The sequence below is a fragment of the Amblyomma maculatum genome, chromosome 2 (assembly GCF_055883805.1).
Source record: "Amblyomma maculatum isolate TAMU_Amacu chromosome 2, ASM5588380v1, whole genome shotgun sequence".
Classification (NCBI taxonomy): domain Eukaryota; kingdom Metazoa; phylum Arthropoda; class Arachnida; order Ixodida; family Ixodidae; genus Amblyomma; species Amblyomma maculatum.
The window spans coordinates 61,706,878-61,723,773 of record NC_139345.1 but is presented as its reverse complement, the minus strand read 5'-3'; the positions used below and the strand labels follow the sequence as shown (position 1 = coordinate 61,723,773).

General features: G+C 43.5%; 1 protein-coding gene across 1 annotated transcript; it reads left to right on the top strand.

Annotated features, from left to right (window-relative positions):
* The first annotated feature begins 4,335 nt into the window (after positions 1-4,335).
* LOC146198795 (cathepsin B-like) lies at positions 4,336-16,664 on the top strand. Its single transcript, XM_084594280.1, has 8 exons — positions 4,336-4,486; positions 5,411-5,544; positions 6,257-6,466; positions 9,278-9,393; positions 11,940-12,169; positions 14,346-14,462; positions 16,134-16,262; positions 16,559-16,664. The coding sequence occupies exons 2-8, from the start codon at positions 5,416-5,418 to the stop codon at positions 16,633-16,635; spliced, it is 1,008 nt and encodes a 335-aa protein (XP_084450406.1). The 5' UTR covers positions 4,336-4,486; positions 5,411-5,415; the 3' UTR covers positions 16,636-16,664.
* The last annotated feature ends 232 nt before the right edge of the window (positions 16,665-16,896 follow it).

The following is a 16,896-nucleotide window of genomic DNA, read 5'->3' as shown; positions in this document are numbered from 1 at the left end:
ATAATGAAACCTAAAATAGGTCACGGGCACCAATGAAGAATACAAAGCGGTTAATTAGCTGTCGCATAGACAAATGGTATAAACTAAAGCTTCCATTGCAGTCCTTCTGAAAGAGGTTGGTTTGATTTGTACGCTCCTAAGATGAACCTCAATGAAACGCTGTAGACGGGCTGCGCAGTTGTAGCCCATTTTAAAGGGAACATAGTTACTCTTACAATAAAATTTTTAAATGACAATTAATTGCTTGAATGGAGTTACCATCCGCTATACCTTAGCAAACACACTCGGGGTGCATGGCCATGCACCACGCCAAGGACTTCAGCGCTCTCCAAAATTATTCGCCGCTTCCCCTTCCCTTCCTATCCATTTTATCCCACGTACAGAAATTCCAGTATGCAGTGCTATTCATCAGAAATCACCATATTTATCAGCTTTCATCCGTGCACGATAAAGCTCAAGTGCAAGAAAAAGGGAGCAATTGAATGACGGAGCCACACTTGGACGCAGGTAATTGTCGCCGAAGCACACTAACATACTGTCTCCCGAGGTCGGTACTTAAGGCTGGAGTCAGTGTTTTGCCTGTCCGAGACGTAGTTGGACGGCGTCTAACAGGGGCTTCGAAACCTTGAGCTGCACTGCGGGCCCAAGCATAAGGGAAACTGTGTTGTGGGAGTCATCACCATTTGCATACATCCGGGCGTCGCAGGGCTGGAATTTGAACTCGTCGAGGAGGTGCATAGCTACGTCGAGGTGTATGCGACTCGTCTACTTTGAGAAACCACACCTGTTACTGCGTACATTTCGCCTAATGCTACTGAAGACCAAGCTGCGGCTATTAAAGCGAAAGCCTTGGCACATGCTCGCGGCCACGATCGTGTCCGTCCATCTGTAACTCATTAGTGTGATGACGTCATCAGTGATGTAGTATGTACCTTGAAATTACTGATGACGTCATCACTGGGGTAGTATGTCGTGCCTTGAAATAAATGATGACGACATCAGTGATGTAGTATGTCATACCTTGAAATAAATTATGACGATATCAGTGGTGTATTCTGTCGTGCCTTGAAATATATAATGACATCATCTGTGGTTTAGTATGTCGTATCTTGAAATTAATGATGATGTCTTCAGTGCTCTAGTGTCGTGCCTTGAAATAAATTATGACCTCATCAGTAATGTAGTATATCGCGCCTTCAAATGAGTGACTATGACGTCATCGACGTAGACGTCACTGGGCGATTCACGCTTATACGAAGCGGACCCTGCTGGGCGTTCGATCCAGGCGTCTGAGCGGCGCCTTTCATTTGGCACTTCCTCGAAAGCCGCAGCACACAGCATATAGAAACAGATGCAGTACTACAGGCATCAGCGGCATTTCAAAATGGTGTACAGGATAGAAATGGGGCAGTATCAGTCACAGTTCTTCACGGACACCTTAACCGAGCCGTAAGAAAAGAAGGAAGGTGGGAATGAAAAAAGAGAGAAAGAAGTGCCGTAGTGGAGGGCTTCGGACCACTGCGCAAAAGTTGCTTTCGCTTCATCGCACATAATTGTCACATGTGCCCCCTCAAGTTGTTTACACAGAGCTGCCCCTCAGAATTAGAAATAATTCGAAAATTCTTGTCGGTGACTTCAACAGGGACTCACGGGAGCCGCGGAAGTCCGGGAGATTAATTTGCGAACGCGTATGATAAGAAGGTCTGCGAACTGATACTTCCCCCCTTCCCTCTCCGAGGCTCGGTATCTACGGCAGGATTATGTGCATTGATTTGGCGCTCCATAACAAGGACATGCAGGCGGTTAACTGCCTCATAATTTACTTACAGATCATAAAGCGGTGTAGTGCTGAAAGAAGTGCCACAAAAGCTCAACACAAATGTCTCAACCGAGACCTTTGAGGAAATAAATAAATAAATAAATAAAAAGCTGAATCTGACTTCACATGCATGCCAAACATGCAGGACCTTCTCTGAAATGCCAATAAATATGCGTAAGATATTAATTAGTCTTAATTGAGTCGTGTTGTAGTGTGTGTGTGTGTGTGCGTGCATGTGCGTGCGCGTGTGTGTGAGTGTGCGTGTGCGTGTGGTAAGGGGGAGATGCCGCGTAGTGTAGTGAGAGTGTTAAAAATGAGTGGGAACAACTAACTCTAAAGCAATTCTGATCGACAAATTGTATAATCGGTCAATGATTTCTCATAGGTACTCTGGCCATACTGCCCAGTCAGTCACCGTACAACCTCGTCGAAAACGTTCACTCTAGTCATTTGCTACTCCTAGCAGAGTACAGAAGGTGTCCCCGATGGTGGCCACTCGACTCTCTGGCTACTTTTGGTGGCCCTTAATAGCCTGTACTGGCGAAATCCAAATGCTGTGCTACTCAAGCTCCCGTCCTTCTTAGCAATCTGACTTCACCCAAATGACGTAAACATTTGACTGAAAGAAAAAAGGCAGGGGGATTTATGGGAAGGTTGGTCGGATCCTTTGCTTGCTGGTCCTCGCAGCCCGAGCTGGACAGGGCTGCCTCCCATCCTTCCCACGTGGGCGGCTGTATAGTGTCTGAGGCACCATTGGCCTGGCAGGCCCATACCATATGGTACAAATCTGCTTCTTGTCCGCAAAATTTACATTCGGCTGAAAAGGATTCTAGATCGATAGCGTGAAAATTTACTGGATTGTTAAAAAACAATGTTTGTAATCGGCGTAAATTCCACTGGTATACTTTACCTAATCTCTTGGCTGGGCCCAGAAACGTTTGCCTCTATAACCGCAAGTGCTGTTATACGTCAGCGTAGATTAATACTGGTTGTGTGAAGTCCCAAACTTCAGGAAGGGATGAGAAGGGAAGCCGGGGAGAAAAGCTTGGGCAGAGGCATATGCGCCCTCACTTCTCTCTACGTCCTGATGACCTGGTACACAAATAAATAAGCTTTTCGTGCGAAGCGCATACCCCAGATTGTTTCAGGATCTTACAGTCTAGGGGCGCAATTCTATCCCGCATATAATTTCTGTACGCAGTCTGGAAGTCCGTAATTGTGCATTCAGAATTAGGTAGCGAAGCAGCCATGGCGATCGCCACCTCTTGCAACTCTGGAATTTTTCCGTGCCGAAAGTCCATTAACCATCTGCCCCAGATGCACCACTTCCTCAGATTTGGGGTAGCTCTTATCCATCATCTCGGCCCTCGCATTTCTGTATGCTTTCTGGTGTACCGGTGCATGTTTTTAGAATGAAAAAAAAAAAAAAAAAAAAAAGCACTGTTCTTTTTTTTTTCTTGTACGCGGATGACCAGTACATTACAGATCAGAATGTGTTGTGACAGTACTATTGTTCCAATAAAGAATAAATTCGTTTTCTCTGCTGCCCCTTATTGCTGGGGCAACAGTTCCTGATGTCGACTGAGTGGTACAACTTCGTTCAAACTGAGTCAAGTGTTCCATTTCCACCACCCCTTCGGAATCGAGTACTTATTGTTCGCAGAAGAAGTCGCACCGCACGGGGAGGACAAAGATAACGAGGCTTGTAATCTTCTCAGGTTTCACCACAAGTGTCCGAGCACCTTTGTGAGCAGCCCGGGTAGAAAAGAATGTCAAAGGGAAATATCTTGAAAACTGGTGATTAAGAGTTGGAATCCGAGAATACGAGGTCACATATGTAATAGACGTCTGTTTGAAGAACTAAAAGAACAGAAACTATAGTATTTATTTAAACAAATAAATTACTTTTTTGCATTCAATTCGATTGCATGTAGTGTTACGCCTTATGAATTGGCGAACGCACCGTTATGGCGTCGATAAGCGATTAGCGGCGCTGCGCCTTCCCCCAATCCATATTGTGTGCGAGAAGCAAGCCGGTCGTGCATTCACTGCGCACTAGAAGAGCACAAAATAACCAGTCAGGTCTGCAGCGTGCCCATCGATTAATAGTCCCTGGTCAGTGTCGCAGGGAATTGAACTACCTCAATATATTCTCCGAGTGGAGGACACGGCATCGGAAGGAGAAGCAGCGCTGGAGCCAGAACAAAGCTTCCTACTTGCATCGGCGTACGGCAGCGTTGCTATGGCCATCGAGAAGACCGCTGGTTTAGGTTTCCGCCAGCTACTACGCAAATTCATATTTAATGAATTTGTTTTTGCACGCAACCCCATATATCTTAGTTTATAGATGATCCAAGCTGTGTGGTACTCTTTCAGGCAACTTCCTGTACACGCTGAGCACGTTTCGCTTACTGGAAAAAGTTTTTAGCGTTGGCATAAAACCATACATGCCTCAGGTATGCACAAGACACCGCCCCATTAGTGTTTGACGTCGCCATACAATGAGCCGCTGATAAAGCGCTTCCATTGTTCAGCGTGTCATGTGACTACATAGCGAGATCACGCAACAGATAAGATTACAATAGAATTTTAGACCTCTCTTTGGTATAAGAGCAAGTGCACTTTCTCTGTCCAAGCGGTGGGCGTCTCAGGTCAAACGAAGCACAGGTAAGCATCCATTTAGTCTTCTCTTAGCCCTTTTTCTTCATTATATTTCGACAGAGGAAAATTTATTAGCGACATAATTTCACTCTAATGCCAACAAATTTCTTATCTAGTATTAACAAGTTTCTTTTGAACGCCACAGTGCGGTACACCTCTTTCTCTGATAATTGCAGCCGCCTTAAGTACACGGAGATGGTTCACGCTGAGAGACATACATTTTGCGTGCTAAGTTTTGGTTCGCCACGCACAAATGTTTCTCACGGTCAAACTAATGCGTGAAGTTAGAGCTTGAAGCGGAGCCAGTAGAAACACTTTTCGCTCCAATTTTAACATGCCCTTGTACCTCTCAAATCAGCTAAATATCATTTCGACAGCGATATGGGAGCTTAGGAGTCGGTTGTGGTTCAAACTATGCTTCTGTAACAAAGGCGAATAGCGACGCCTCACGTGAACCGCACGCCTCAGGATTCCTGTCCGCCGCTCAACTCCCGTGAATGCTGACTTGCCTTTCTGTGCTTATACAAGCCGCGCATCCCGCCGCCGGGGCCCCCTGCACTTGCTTTATGCTCTGTGTTCTCAGACTTAAGCTTGCATTTACCTATTGCGGCTGTGCTTTGAGTTTGCGAGGCTCCTTTACGGCGGAGCCACTTGAAGCCTTAGACTCCCTCTCACCCAGGAAATTGAACTGTTGTACACAAAACGCGTTCGGTCCCAGTTAAATTGCTACAGCTTCAGTAAGTTTTTTTTTCTTTTTTTCGCTATGCTATCTCATGGGCCATAAAACTTGCTGTAGCTAAAAAAAAATTATGTATGCGCAGTGTCACGTTTTGCGCCAGTACAAAACAAATGCTGCTGACGGTTATGGTTCACTAGTGTTTGAAAAAAAAAAAAAAAAGCTCCTCCTCTTCCACCTTCCTTCCTCCGCAGACAGGATGAAGGTCCTCCTGGTGTGTGCACTGTTCGTAGCGGCGGCGCAGGGCCGCCAAATGCACCCGCCCTACATGAAGCCTCTGTCCGATGAAATGATTAACTTCATTAACAAGCTCAACACCACGTGGAAGGTGAACCCGCTTTTTGAATTTGTTTTATTGCAACGCCTGAGCCCTACATACGTTGTTTGTTTTTGTTTTCAAGTGCGACGCATGCTTAAAATAAAAACCTCTTGAATTGCTTTCTTTTCTTTGACATTTCGTATTAAGTGCTGTTTTGCGAGGAACTGATCGATTTTAAGTAGTGGTTACGTAAAAATGTGTAAGCAGAAGATAGTTTAGGTCGCTCCTGAGAGAGCACTTTATGCCAAAACTAATGCGCTGCTTTGTAATTTTTGAAAATGTAATTTTTATCCGAAATTATTTCCTGGAAGACCCATACCATAACTACAATCGATTTCGCTATCTGCGGCGAGAAGCATACAAATGGAGTGTTCTAACACTGCCAGCGTGTAGACCGTATTAGCTACAACGATTGGCAGCCGCTAAACCCATAGGTAGTATGTTCTAGCTCACTCGCACACATACACACAATAAAAAAAAACATTTTTGATGTGTACGTTGTCACCGACATTTTCCTAAACGAGCAATGATCTAAGGTCAATATTTAGGCGCGTTTGTGTAAAATGTCACAAAAGCTTACTTCAGTAATGTTTTTAGTTCAAGATGGGCCAAGGCAATTTGGAAATTGCTGCACTAAAACAAATCGTTATTATTTCTTGAAAGGCTGTCGGGCAACATTCCCAGGGGCTCAGTAAAGTGCTGTGTGCAATTTTATCTCTAGGCCGGCAAGAATTTCGACAAGAACACCCCTCTGAGCTACCTAAAGGGTCTCATGGGAGTCCACCCCGACAGCAAAAACTATAGGTTGCCGCTGTTCTACCATGAAGACATTCCCAAGGACCTGCCCGAATCCTTCGACGCCCGAGAAAAATGGTCCCACTGCAACAGCATTCACGTCATTCGCGACCAGTCCACCTGCGGATCTTGTTGGGTGAGCAATAACAGACTGGCGCCGTCATTCGCCTCCGGTTATGCTGGACAGAAAAAGAAAATGTGTGGCATTTTCTGAAGGTCAGACTTTGAAGCCCACTTCAAGTGCACTGAGTTTAACGATCATGGCTTCTTGGACCAGTGCACCTATGCTACCATTCTCAGAAAGGAATTTTTCAGCCGCCGCTAAAAGAAAATTAGGACAGTGGTCTAGTTCACTTGTCTCGCCACTTTCTTGCAACGCACAATGAGAAAGTAACTTGCGAGAGATAAAAATAGTATACGGTGGTAGCCATAGTTCGATCTCGGAGCCGCTTCATGTGTGTAGGGTTGAGTTAAATCACTCGGCTGCTCTTACTATGCCTGCTAATCATGTCGTCTATACTAAGCAATAATGTTAGGTACATAACCAAGACGCTCGCTAGAAACAAAGCTTTAGAACTTTCGACAACTTGATAGCGTAGAGAATCATTATGCAGCAGAAAAAAAAAAAATAAAGAAAGACACACCTGCTGACAACAAAGCAATAGAATGGAGGCCCCGCTTAGCACAGCATCAGAACAGAGTGTCACTCCGGTTTAATGCGTACCTCGTTATGATCTTTCGGGAGACGAACTCTCGTTCCGCTACAATGGGAGTTTGTGGAAGAAATAGGTTTTCAACTGATTTTACTGTTGTGATTCCATTCACAATGCGTCTGATGGGTAGCCTTATGGGGATTAACCGAGCAAGGAACACACCAGATTAAAAAAAAATGCTCTCCATTACAAGCACCACTTTTACAAATCGAGAACTCAATACTTGTTCTAAGTATAGGCGCAGGAAAACACAATTACAAAGGTAGGTTATTCAAGGATTCTGTCATTGCCATCAAGAAGAGTTAAATTTATTTATTAATTTTATAATCATTACGTAAAATTTGAAAGTTTTAGAGTTTTATTGTTTTTATGTTTTTAAAATATTTAACTCGGCACTTAGACTAGACTTTGGCCAACGCAGGAGATTACCTAGAACTTAAAGCCAGCGGGAAAATTATTTACTGCTTCTATATGGTTTGTATGCAAAACGTAACTTTTATTGAAGCCGAAAAGTCACTGAAGGTTAGCGGAGATAGCAAAGAAAAGTGAAACCAATCCCTGATACCAACGCGCTTTTATAATTTCTAGTCTAATGTGAGATATGCACTCTGCTGAGGCCTAAGTTGCGCGAGATACTCAACGAGAACCAACGCAATCACAGCAACCTATTATGGCTGCAAGTTCCCATTAAAAGTGTTACACACCTGTTAGTCACAAACAGGCAATCAAACTATGTATTTTGAATGCCTTTTAAAGTTTGAGCATTCTACCGTGATGTATACATTACAGTTCCGAATGTTGAAGATAAGAATTCCGGTTATTGCTGCTTACGTGCAGAGTCATTGCCGTCGTTATGTTATTACTAATGTTATGTTATTACTTAGAACAGAGGAGTTATAGGCAGGCGTATGTGGGAGCCGAATCAACACGAAATTAATACTTTTTTGAAATGCAGTGAACGATTGTTTTGCGATTATGACTGAGTACAATTTTATTTTCAGTATAATTTGTCTTTACGCACGGTGTCTTAAAGAGAATGCTTTTTTAGATTTCCTGCAGGTTGAAAAAAGATGGTTACTAATTCTAGGCTAAGTGTCCCTTATGATATTGTTTATGCCCGTGTCTTAAACAGCACTATCTGCGCGCATGTTTCTTTCGTCACGCACGTGCCGCTATATATGCAGTGACGTTTAGATCTGAGTCAGGAAGAAAAGCATGAGCATGCACTCAAGGACAGGATATCTAGATAAGCGCTTCCTGCTTATATACTCTTCGGCCACCGCTTTCTACATTACCTGAGCATCAAAAAATAAGGCAAGTACTACGATTGTTCAGTACACTACCATGTTTTTCTGCGGCCGTACAGAAGCTCTTCAGTGCGAGGTCAGGAAGGTTTTACAAGTCAGGTTCTGCAGAGCGTAAGAAAACCAAGCCGCCAACTTCTAATCCGCGGGCGCACGACTCCCCGTCTTCCCCGGCACGTGCGCCGGGGTCGGGGAAAAGGACGCCCATTTCCGATAGAATTAAAAGTTGTGCAACCAAGCCACCAGTACAAATACCTTAGTAAACAACTTGACGTGAGACGTAATTTTTTTTTTCCGATTTAAAATTAAAATATTGCAAGCCTATTACGAACGCCTTGCTATAAAAGGCCTCTAGGTGGTGACAGTTTGTGATGTCCAAGAACGCTGGGCATACATTCTTAAATATTTTGCTACCAATATCATTGCTACCAGTTATATCTAGAGTTGCACGAAGTACGTTAAGCACAAGAAAAGCGAATATGAGAGTTAATTTGTTTTCGCTTCGGCATTATAAAATACCCCGGGAACATAATAGATTGCAAGGGTCAATTGTATCAATTTAGTCGTAACCAAATTCTGAAGGTGGCTTTCAATAATTAGTTTGTGAACAACATTTGCATTAAGTTTTTTACGCGCTTCATTTCACAGTGCCAAAATGATGGAATCTTGTCTTTGGGACAAAATTTATTCTGAATGGCTTCGTTTACTAGTGTCCCCCCGAGAGTGAAACTTCGGTAGCTTGCGAGCGACAGTGCAATCTGAAACAAAATTTCAATGCTCCAAAGCATTTCAAGCGTTTTTAAAAATGATACTTGCTTAGGCGGTATCATAGGCCAGAATGAATGTCACAAAAACTGGTCTTCTTTTTTGTACCAGATACTCCCATAGGGAGTGTTAAAGCTGCATAAAGTCACCTTTGTCGCACTACAGGCATTTGGAGCCGCAGAAGCTATGTCAGACCGAGTCTGCATTCATTCCAAGGGGAAAGTCCAGGTGAACATCTCAGCCGAGGACCTCCTCACCTGCTGTGACAGTTGTGGAGATGGGTGAGACACTAGACACATCATTGTTGTTGACAGTTATTACGAAGAAGCTGGTCAGACTTCTCGCAAACTCAGTGATGATTTGATATGATGCGCCGTTTCTTTCTCTTCTGGTGACGAGGGCTCACTCAGGGCATTTAAGCGTAGAACAGGGTTTTGCAAAAATTTTCTGAGCCACTGTATTATCTTGTACGCAGTCGCGGAATAGACATTCTCCCTGAGCTATCGAGTTGTCCCCCATGCTCATGACACTAACCGTCGCTGTCGTGGAATCGAAATCGTCCATGTTTCGCAACTGGAGTTTTTCACCCGTAGACCGTCATCACTAACTCGCGTCCAAGTTTGTTGTTTTCCTCAGAATGAGAAATTAAAGTTATCATTGTTACACCAACCTTATCCTCATCGTTTCAGTAATCATCATCACATCATATTTTAGTCTGTTGAAGAAGCAGTCCTATTGGGGGAAGTAAAGCCTGCAGGGGGCGTTTGTTCTATCATTTTCAGAATATAGTGCGTTTTTCAAAGCTCTTTGCGGCACAGGGCTGGGGGCCATCTGTTCCAACTAGCGGAAGCCAGATTATTTTTGAGAAAAAAGTTGAACGCAATTACCAGCCAAAATTGCTGTTTCTGGGACGTCAATGATGAAGAGACTTTGTACTGGATTGGCGCTTTTGATTCTGTGTCTATATTTTCTCCGCTTTTAGCTCTGTTTGTTTTTCTTGTGTTTTTTTTTGTTTTTGTCGAGCTAGAGCAATGCAGCGAATAGATTAGTGCTTTAATAATAATCTGTACATTCTCTTTTTCTCTACTCAACCAAGTGCATTATATACATGTAAAGACAAAGTTTCTGTCGAGTAGCCTCATAATGCTCTTTTTTGAAGGCCTATGACACCATTACAAATTACAGTTTTGATTGTACTTTATAATCCGTTTTGTTTTAGTTAGTTACACCGCCTAATCCTTTACAAGCTATCCCTTTGCGTCGCTACCTTTTATTGCGATAGCAATACTGTGCCAGGTTTCGGCCCGTCGCGCCGTCCCGGGAAGGGCTACGTTAGACCTTGAATAGCAGCGAAGAAGAAGAACGCTCGGTCACCGGCAGCTAATTTCTTCGCTCCACATTCGGTTCAGCAGCATTGAACCCTTATCATTTATATGTGGGCTGGTAGCTTACGCTCTCGCGTTATACCCTTAAAGGATGAGCTTAAGTGTCCCCAATAATGTAGCACCTTACACTGATAGGGCGTGATAGGGGAATAATGTAGCAGGCAGAACCAGCTTCCATCGTTGCTATCGCAATTCAACTAGGGTTAACCAGGGTTGAAACCACAACTAATTTTTTAGGTTGCATATTGAGACACTATTAAGCGAGAACTGCTCTTTACGTCCTCGAAAGAATTTGTTTCTTCATATCTGTTGTTCCCACTTCAAATAACATTCGCCACACTCTCAATATTTTACTATTTCTCCTAGGATGTTTCTCATTTTTGGCTAGCATTCTAAAGCCATTTAGAGCTAAAGCGCTTTCAGACTAGTCAGACGTTTGTGCATTCTTACGCTCACAGTTAACAAAATCCACCAAACAAATGAATTTTAGCGTAATTTGAAAAAAAGAAAAACACTCACACGGTCGTCTGGAAAGAATTCGATAAAATGCAACGCATTTCATTCGACGTCACCATGGCATTGGTTCGTTTTATATTTAGAGCCTTTTTAACACTGATATGGTCTGGCTACCATGGCTATCATGGGGCTTCCAAATTTACCCTAGGTCTCTACTGATGAGACGCTTTTGTAGGTTTTTGTAGTGAGGGCTACATTGGCCACATTCTTGCCATTTCGTCGTGCCTGTCCTGTGTCTGTCCGGTGCTTGCCTATCTGTGCCTGTCCGAGAGCGCAGAAAGAAGAAGTTTCGGGAGGCGGTAGCTGGCAGCTGATATGGCCAAACACTAACTGGACGTAGGGCTTCCGACTCGGGCCTCTCCTTTCATATGGGAGGGTGATATCACAATCAGCCTGCCAACACCCTTGCATTCACGTTATCCCTAGGCCACGCAGGCACGTTCATACGGCTCAGTTAAAGCACGGCTTTAAAATGTTGGCTGGCAGCTTACGCTGTACCGCCATCGCAAAGGTGAGAAGGAAAACAGGGAGAAAGAGGTGCTGTAGTGGAGGGCTTCGTACTACTGCGCGATAGAGGCTTTCGCCTCATCACACTTTAGCGGTCAAAATGACCTCCTATGCCATAAATAAAAGCTGAAACCATTGAATAAGCTACAATATGCAAATTCCACGTCTTTACTTTCAAGCCGAACATAAGTGCTGCCATGCAGATAGTTCCAGTGACTCCAGGTTTAACCACAAGCTAAATCACAGCAAATTGTTTTTTGATGACAAAAAAAAAAAGCAAGCAAACCTTGCGATAATTGAGACATTTTCAGTTTCATGTAGTATATGTGATAATAACTCTGTAATTGCCTCCTAAGTTCATGAGACGATGTTTATTCGATATTTTGTCATGAAAAATCTGCAAAATTATTTTCCATCAGATGCAATGGAGGATACCCGGCGGCTGCTTGGGAGTTTTACAAGACAGACGGCATCGTCACTGGAGGCCTGTATGGCACCGACGACAGCTGCCAGCCATACTACTTCCCCCCATGCGAGCACCACACTGTGGGCCCACTCCCCAACTGCACGGGCATTAAGCCGACGCCCCAGTGCGTGCGCGACTGCCGCAAGGGCTACGAGAAGAGCTACAGCGAAGACAAACACTACGGTACGTAAACGAAGCATCGCGAGAGGGTGGAACTGCAGGACCGACAAAGGTTGCCTGATTATCGAATGTTTTCGAGTATGAAAAGCCCGAACGCGCATCTAACGTCGATTCATCATCATCAGTCGGATTACACTCACTGCAGGGCGAGGGCCTCTCCTAGATTACTCCAACTCGGGATCCACACGACCCTTGCGAATGCCTTAACCTCATCCGCCACACCTAATTCTCTGCCGCCCCCTGCTACGCTTAATCCAGTTTGTTACCCTTAGTGACGGTCGGTTATCCTCTTTACACACTGCATGTATGCCCTACTCATGCCCATTTCTTCTTCTTGATTTCGACGGATTTCTCTGGCCCACTCGGCACGTTTATATCTCTTAACGTTAAACCTACCATTTTTCTTTCCATTGCTCTCTGCGTGGTCCTCAGCTTAAGCAATACTCTTTTCGTTAGACTCCCCGTTTCAACCTCATAGGTGTGTACAGGTAATATTCAACTGTTATATATTTTCCTCTTGAAAGACAACGGTAAGCTGCTAGTCATAATCTACGAAATTTGCGAAATTCGCTTTATCCCAATCTTATTCTCTTGGTTATTTCCCTTTCGTGGTCTGGACCTGCGGTTACTACGTACCTGTCCTCAGTAGAAATATTCGCCAACTACTTCCAGTGTTTCGCTACCTATTATAAACTGCTGTCCCTTCCCTAGTCTTTTGAACATTACCTTAGTCCTACACATATTACTTTTAGGTTTACCTTTCGTTTTTTTTTTTTCTGTCTAGGTCATCAGTAATTCATCCCCTGAGTTACTTAGTGAGGCAATGTCATCAGATAATTGCCGATTACTGAGATTTTCTCCATCCACCCTTACCTCTAAGTGCTCCCATTTTAAGACCCTGAACACATCCTCTAAGAAAGCTGTAAATAGTACTGGGGAGATCGTGTCTCCTTGCCTAACACCTTTTCTTATGGGAATTTCATTACTTTTTTTTAAGCAGGGCTATGTTTGCTGTACAGCCACTATAGATATCTTCCAGCACATTCACATACGGCTCATCTACGCCCCAATTTCGCAATGCCTGCATAACTGCGGAGGTTTTAACTTCGTCAAAGTTGTTTGCAAAATGTCTATTGCCCAATTTGGACAATGCCGGTGCAATAAGAATTTATTTAGTTGCGACTATTACGCGAATCGCCCTAGCTTGCAATGCCTTTTCATGTAAATGCCCTATGACCACAGCGCAATGATTCGATGGACCTTTTGTAGCTTGAACCAAGACGTCAGTTGGCAATTATTATCTTTCATGCGTCACGATTCACTTAAAAAGCGTCTGCTAGATCTGTGGAAAGATTTAAGTGTTTAACTGCCTAAGGTCACGCTTTTAAGCATAAAATAGCACGTCATGTATAGTAGACATCTAACCATAGTAGTTCTGCGCTTATCTACATTCAGCGATGTTTTCTCCCAAAACTCTCCGCGCGGTTATTCACACACAATTCGGCACACTATTCTTTCTTACACCAAAATATTCACGCAGGCAAATCGTGTGCTTTGAATTACTTACATCCTGCGGTAAAATAGCCTGAGAATTGAACTGTAAAAATTTTCAAGGATTGTCTTCCTATCAAGCTACTTGGACGGCTTAAAATATTTTTACACCTTTTTACAGGTAACTGTCAGGTCCGATGTGTATCTGAATAAGTCATCGGTAGTTACGGAAACTTTGAACACCGTGGTGACATATAAAAATTGCAATAAGAGCTCGCATGCTGCTCTTGTCAACGAATTTGCTTTTCTCGAGTTTTCTAAGATATGATAGAATGGCCGACAAATCTCAGTAATCACAATATTACGTGCGCTCTTTGTTTTAGGCTGTAAAAGAGTCACTTGGTCCGCCAGTGGCCATATCACAAATCAGCTTTAATTGACGTTACAAATGAAGTTAGCGCAAGCCAGAAGGCCAATAAATATACCAATGCATAAAGTTTCCAAAGGCTTTTCAGAAGATTTTGAGTGCAACACTCTTTTCACCGTCGCAATAAGAACTCGAAGATGAAATGTTGGCGTATGTGGTTTACTAGAAACATCGATATCTAACGCCTATCTAACTAGAACTGCTACATGTAGCTGTGCTGTTGCTAAATATTCGTGCTTCTGCCATTTTTTTTTTCTGCAGCAAAGAAAGTTTACACGCTCAGTGCTGACGAGACTCAGATTAAAACAGAAATCTTCAAGAACGGTCCAGTGGAAGCTGACTTTACTGTTTACGCCGATTTTGTTTCTTACAAGAGCGGTAAGTGTACATTCGTGTTTTTTTCCCCTAATAGCCGCATGGATTTTACAGTATAATCTCGCAGTGTTTATTGCAGTCAAGACGGAATCAGGCAAACATAAGAAATAGTTTTCTTTGCCAATTCTCTGACTATCATATATCCCGAGGTGACAGTAAGGAGGCCACATTTATCATTCTATCTGGCGTTGTTATATGAGCAGTGAAAAGTATTAACTTGCTACATTCCTCTAACAAAGTGTAAACTTTGTTCACGTTGTGCTCCATAGGCGCAGAAACTTACAAAGGGGAAAATAAAGCACATGAGCACAGTTATTTCGATGTATAAAATTAATCGGACCCTGGAGCAGCAGGAAACGACACGCATCACTTCCTGATGAATTCGATAGTAAGTAACCTCAACGACCGCCTCAACGTCCCAGGGGCAAAATCTGTTCTCGCTTTGCTTAACGCAACAATCGTAGTGAGCTCAAGCTTAAATGCTAACAAACAAAAAAGAAATACGAGTCCTCGCTGTTTCCTGCAAAGCTGCAGCTGCAGCCGGAATATACCAAGTGCGGAACGCTATGCTGCGCGCTTTATACGCTGTGAGATTGTCAGAACGAATACAGGAGTCTCGTTGGAAATTTTTACCAAACCATCATTTCTAGGATAAGAAAGAAATCATGTATGACACATTTGACAGTACAAATTCTTTGACTAACATCGAAGAGAACAAAGAAACATTTGTCATGGTTGCTCATGGTTTAGCGCATTATTGGCGCAGTCAAAACCTGCTACCGCCGTGGGAGGTACTTCAAACGTAACAGGCTGCTGAGAACGAGTGTGTGTGGTGAATGAGGGCCACCAGGGCCACCTTTTTAAAGAGTCAAGCAAAAAAACACAGAAAAAAAAACGTCCAAGAGGCTAAATATATTGCTTGGTCATCGTTTACAGCTCCACTTTCTCTCCTCATTCATTTACTCCCTTCCGGCAGCTATTTTTTCAAGTCTCCATATAAATGAGAAAGTTATCACGTCTTTCATTTGCTCTTAAACGTTTCGATTACGACGAAATGCCAAGACAATCGCGTGATATGCGATGTAAATGCAAGCCAAATAGCCTAGTCAAGGTTCTTTGCTGGATGGAGCAACCTCACTGCCTCGAACAGAGCATGCACATGAAAAAACAAACCCCGATTTTTGTCTCCGATCTAGTGGAACTCTTTCCCCTGAAATAGCTTGTTCCGGACCAGGAGTTCTCCCAGCTCATAGCTTTATGAAGCCATGGGCTTCCTCCGCGGAGGCTGCTTTAGGTTGCCCTGGTTCCCTTCAAGGTCCCTGCGCTGAAAGAGCTTTTTTCTTCCCCTATGGAGAGAGCCTCCCTGTAGAGGCGGCCGCCGTTTCATGATGTCGGGTAGGTAACTAAACACGAGGCAGAACGGTAATGGAGTAGATAGGAATCGCAGACCGAACATGATTTTCCGACTCTTTATACGCTTCCCATGTCCCACAAGTGGTGACGTAAGCACAAAGGCATCTGCTGGTTTCCCCACCTGTCAAAGAAACCGTTTTAAAGCATCTCAAGCACCGATGCGCATGCCCACTGGGTACTTGCAAGAGCACTGTAGGATGTAAATTTGAGTTCGTGCTTTATGAAATCGCGGGCAACGATAAAATTGCTGTTTCGCAACAGGTGTCTACCAGAGGCACAGTGATGATGCTCTGGGAGGCCATGCCATCCGCATCCTTGGATGGGGCACGGAAAACGGCGTTCCCTATTGGCTCGTGGCCAACTCCTGGAACGAGGACTGGGGAGACAAAGGTGAGTCCAACTGAATTAAGCGGGAAATCTTCGGTCTTTAAGGAACCTTTAAATAAAGCGCTGCCCTGGAGGAACGACTTTAGATTTCATGAACAGCTGTTTCATTTATGGTCGGCTGCAAATGAGCCTGCTGTATAGGATTGCGAACATGTATAGTATACAGTTGGACCATTTGTTTACTGCTTCGAAAACCAGTCCTACCTGATTGTATGCCTCAAACTTGAGAACGTTGATTGAAATGTATAATCCGGCATGTGTTTTTTAAAGCAAAATGCAACATAACTTCCTTTTTGCAGGCTACTTCAAGATCCTGCGTGGTAACGACGAATGCGGTATCGAAGACGACATCAATGCTGGAATCCCGAAAGAATAAACAATATGCTGTGCTTGTATATAAATGAACACTGGGTCTGTCTTTAATTGTTTACATTTTCTTTAGTTAGTACTGGGTTTTCGATCCCTTTTCTAAAATCTTATCTGTATTTATCAACAAACCAGGAGGGCAGCTGAAATGCTGCTTCATTATCGCTTCCCTGTGCTGAAAGCTGCTCTATGAAGCTAATTTCAAATTAAAAATTTCTCCATAATATTTTTAAAAAACCTGCTCCACAATTTGTTTTAGCACAAGTTTAAT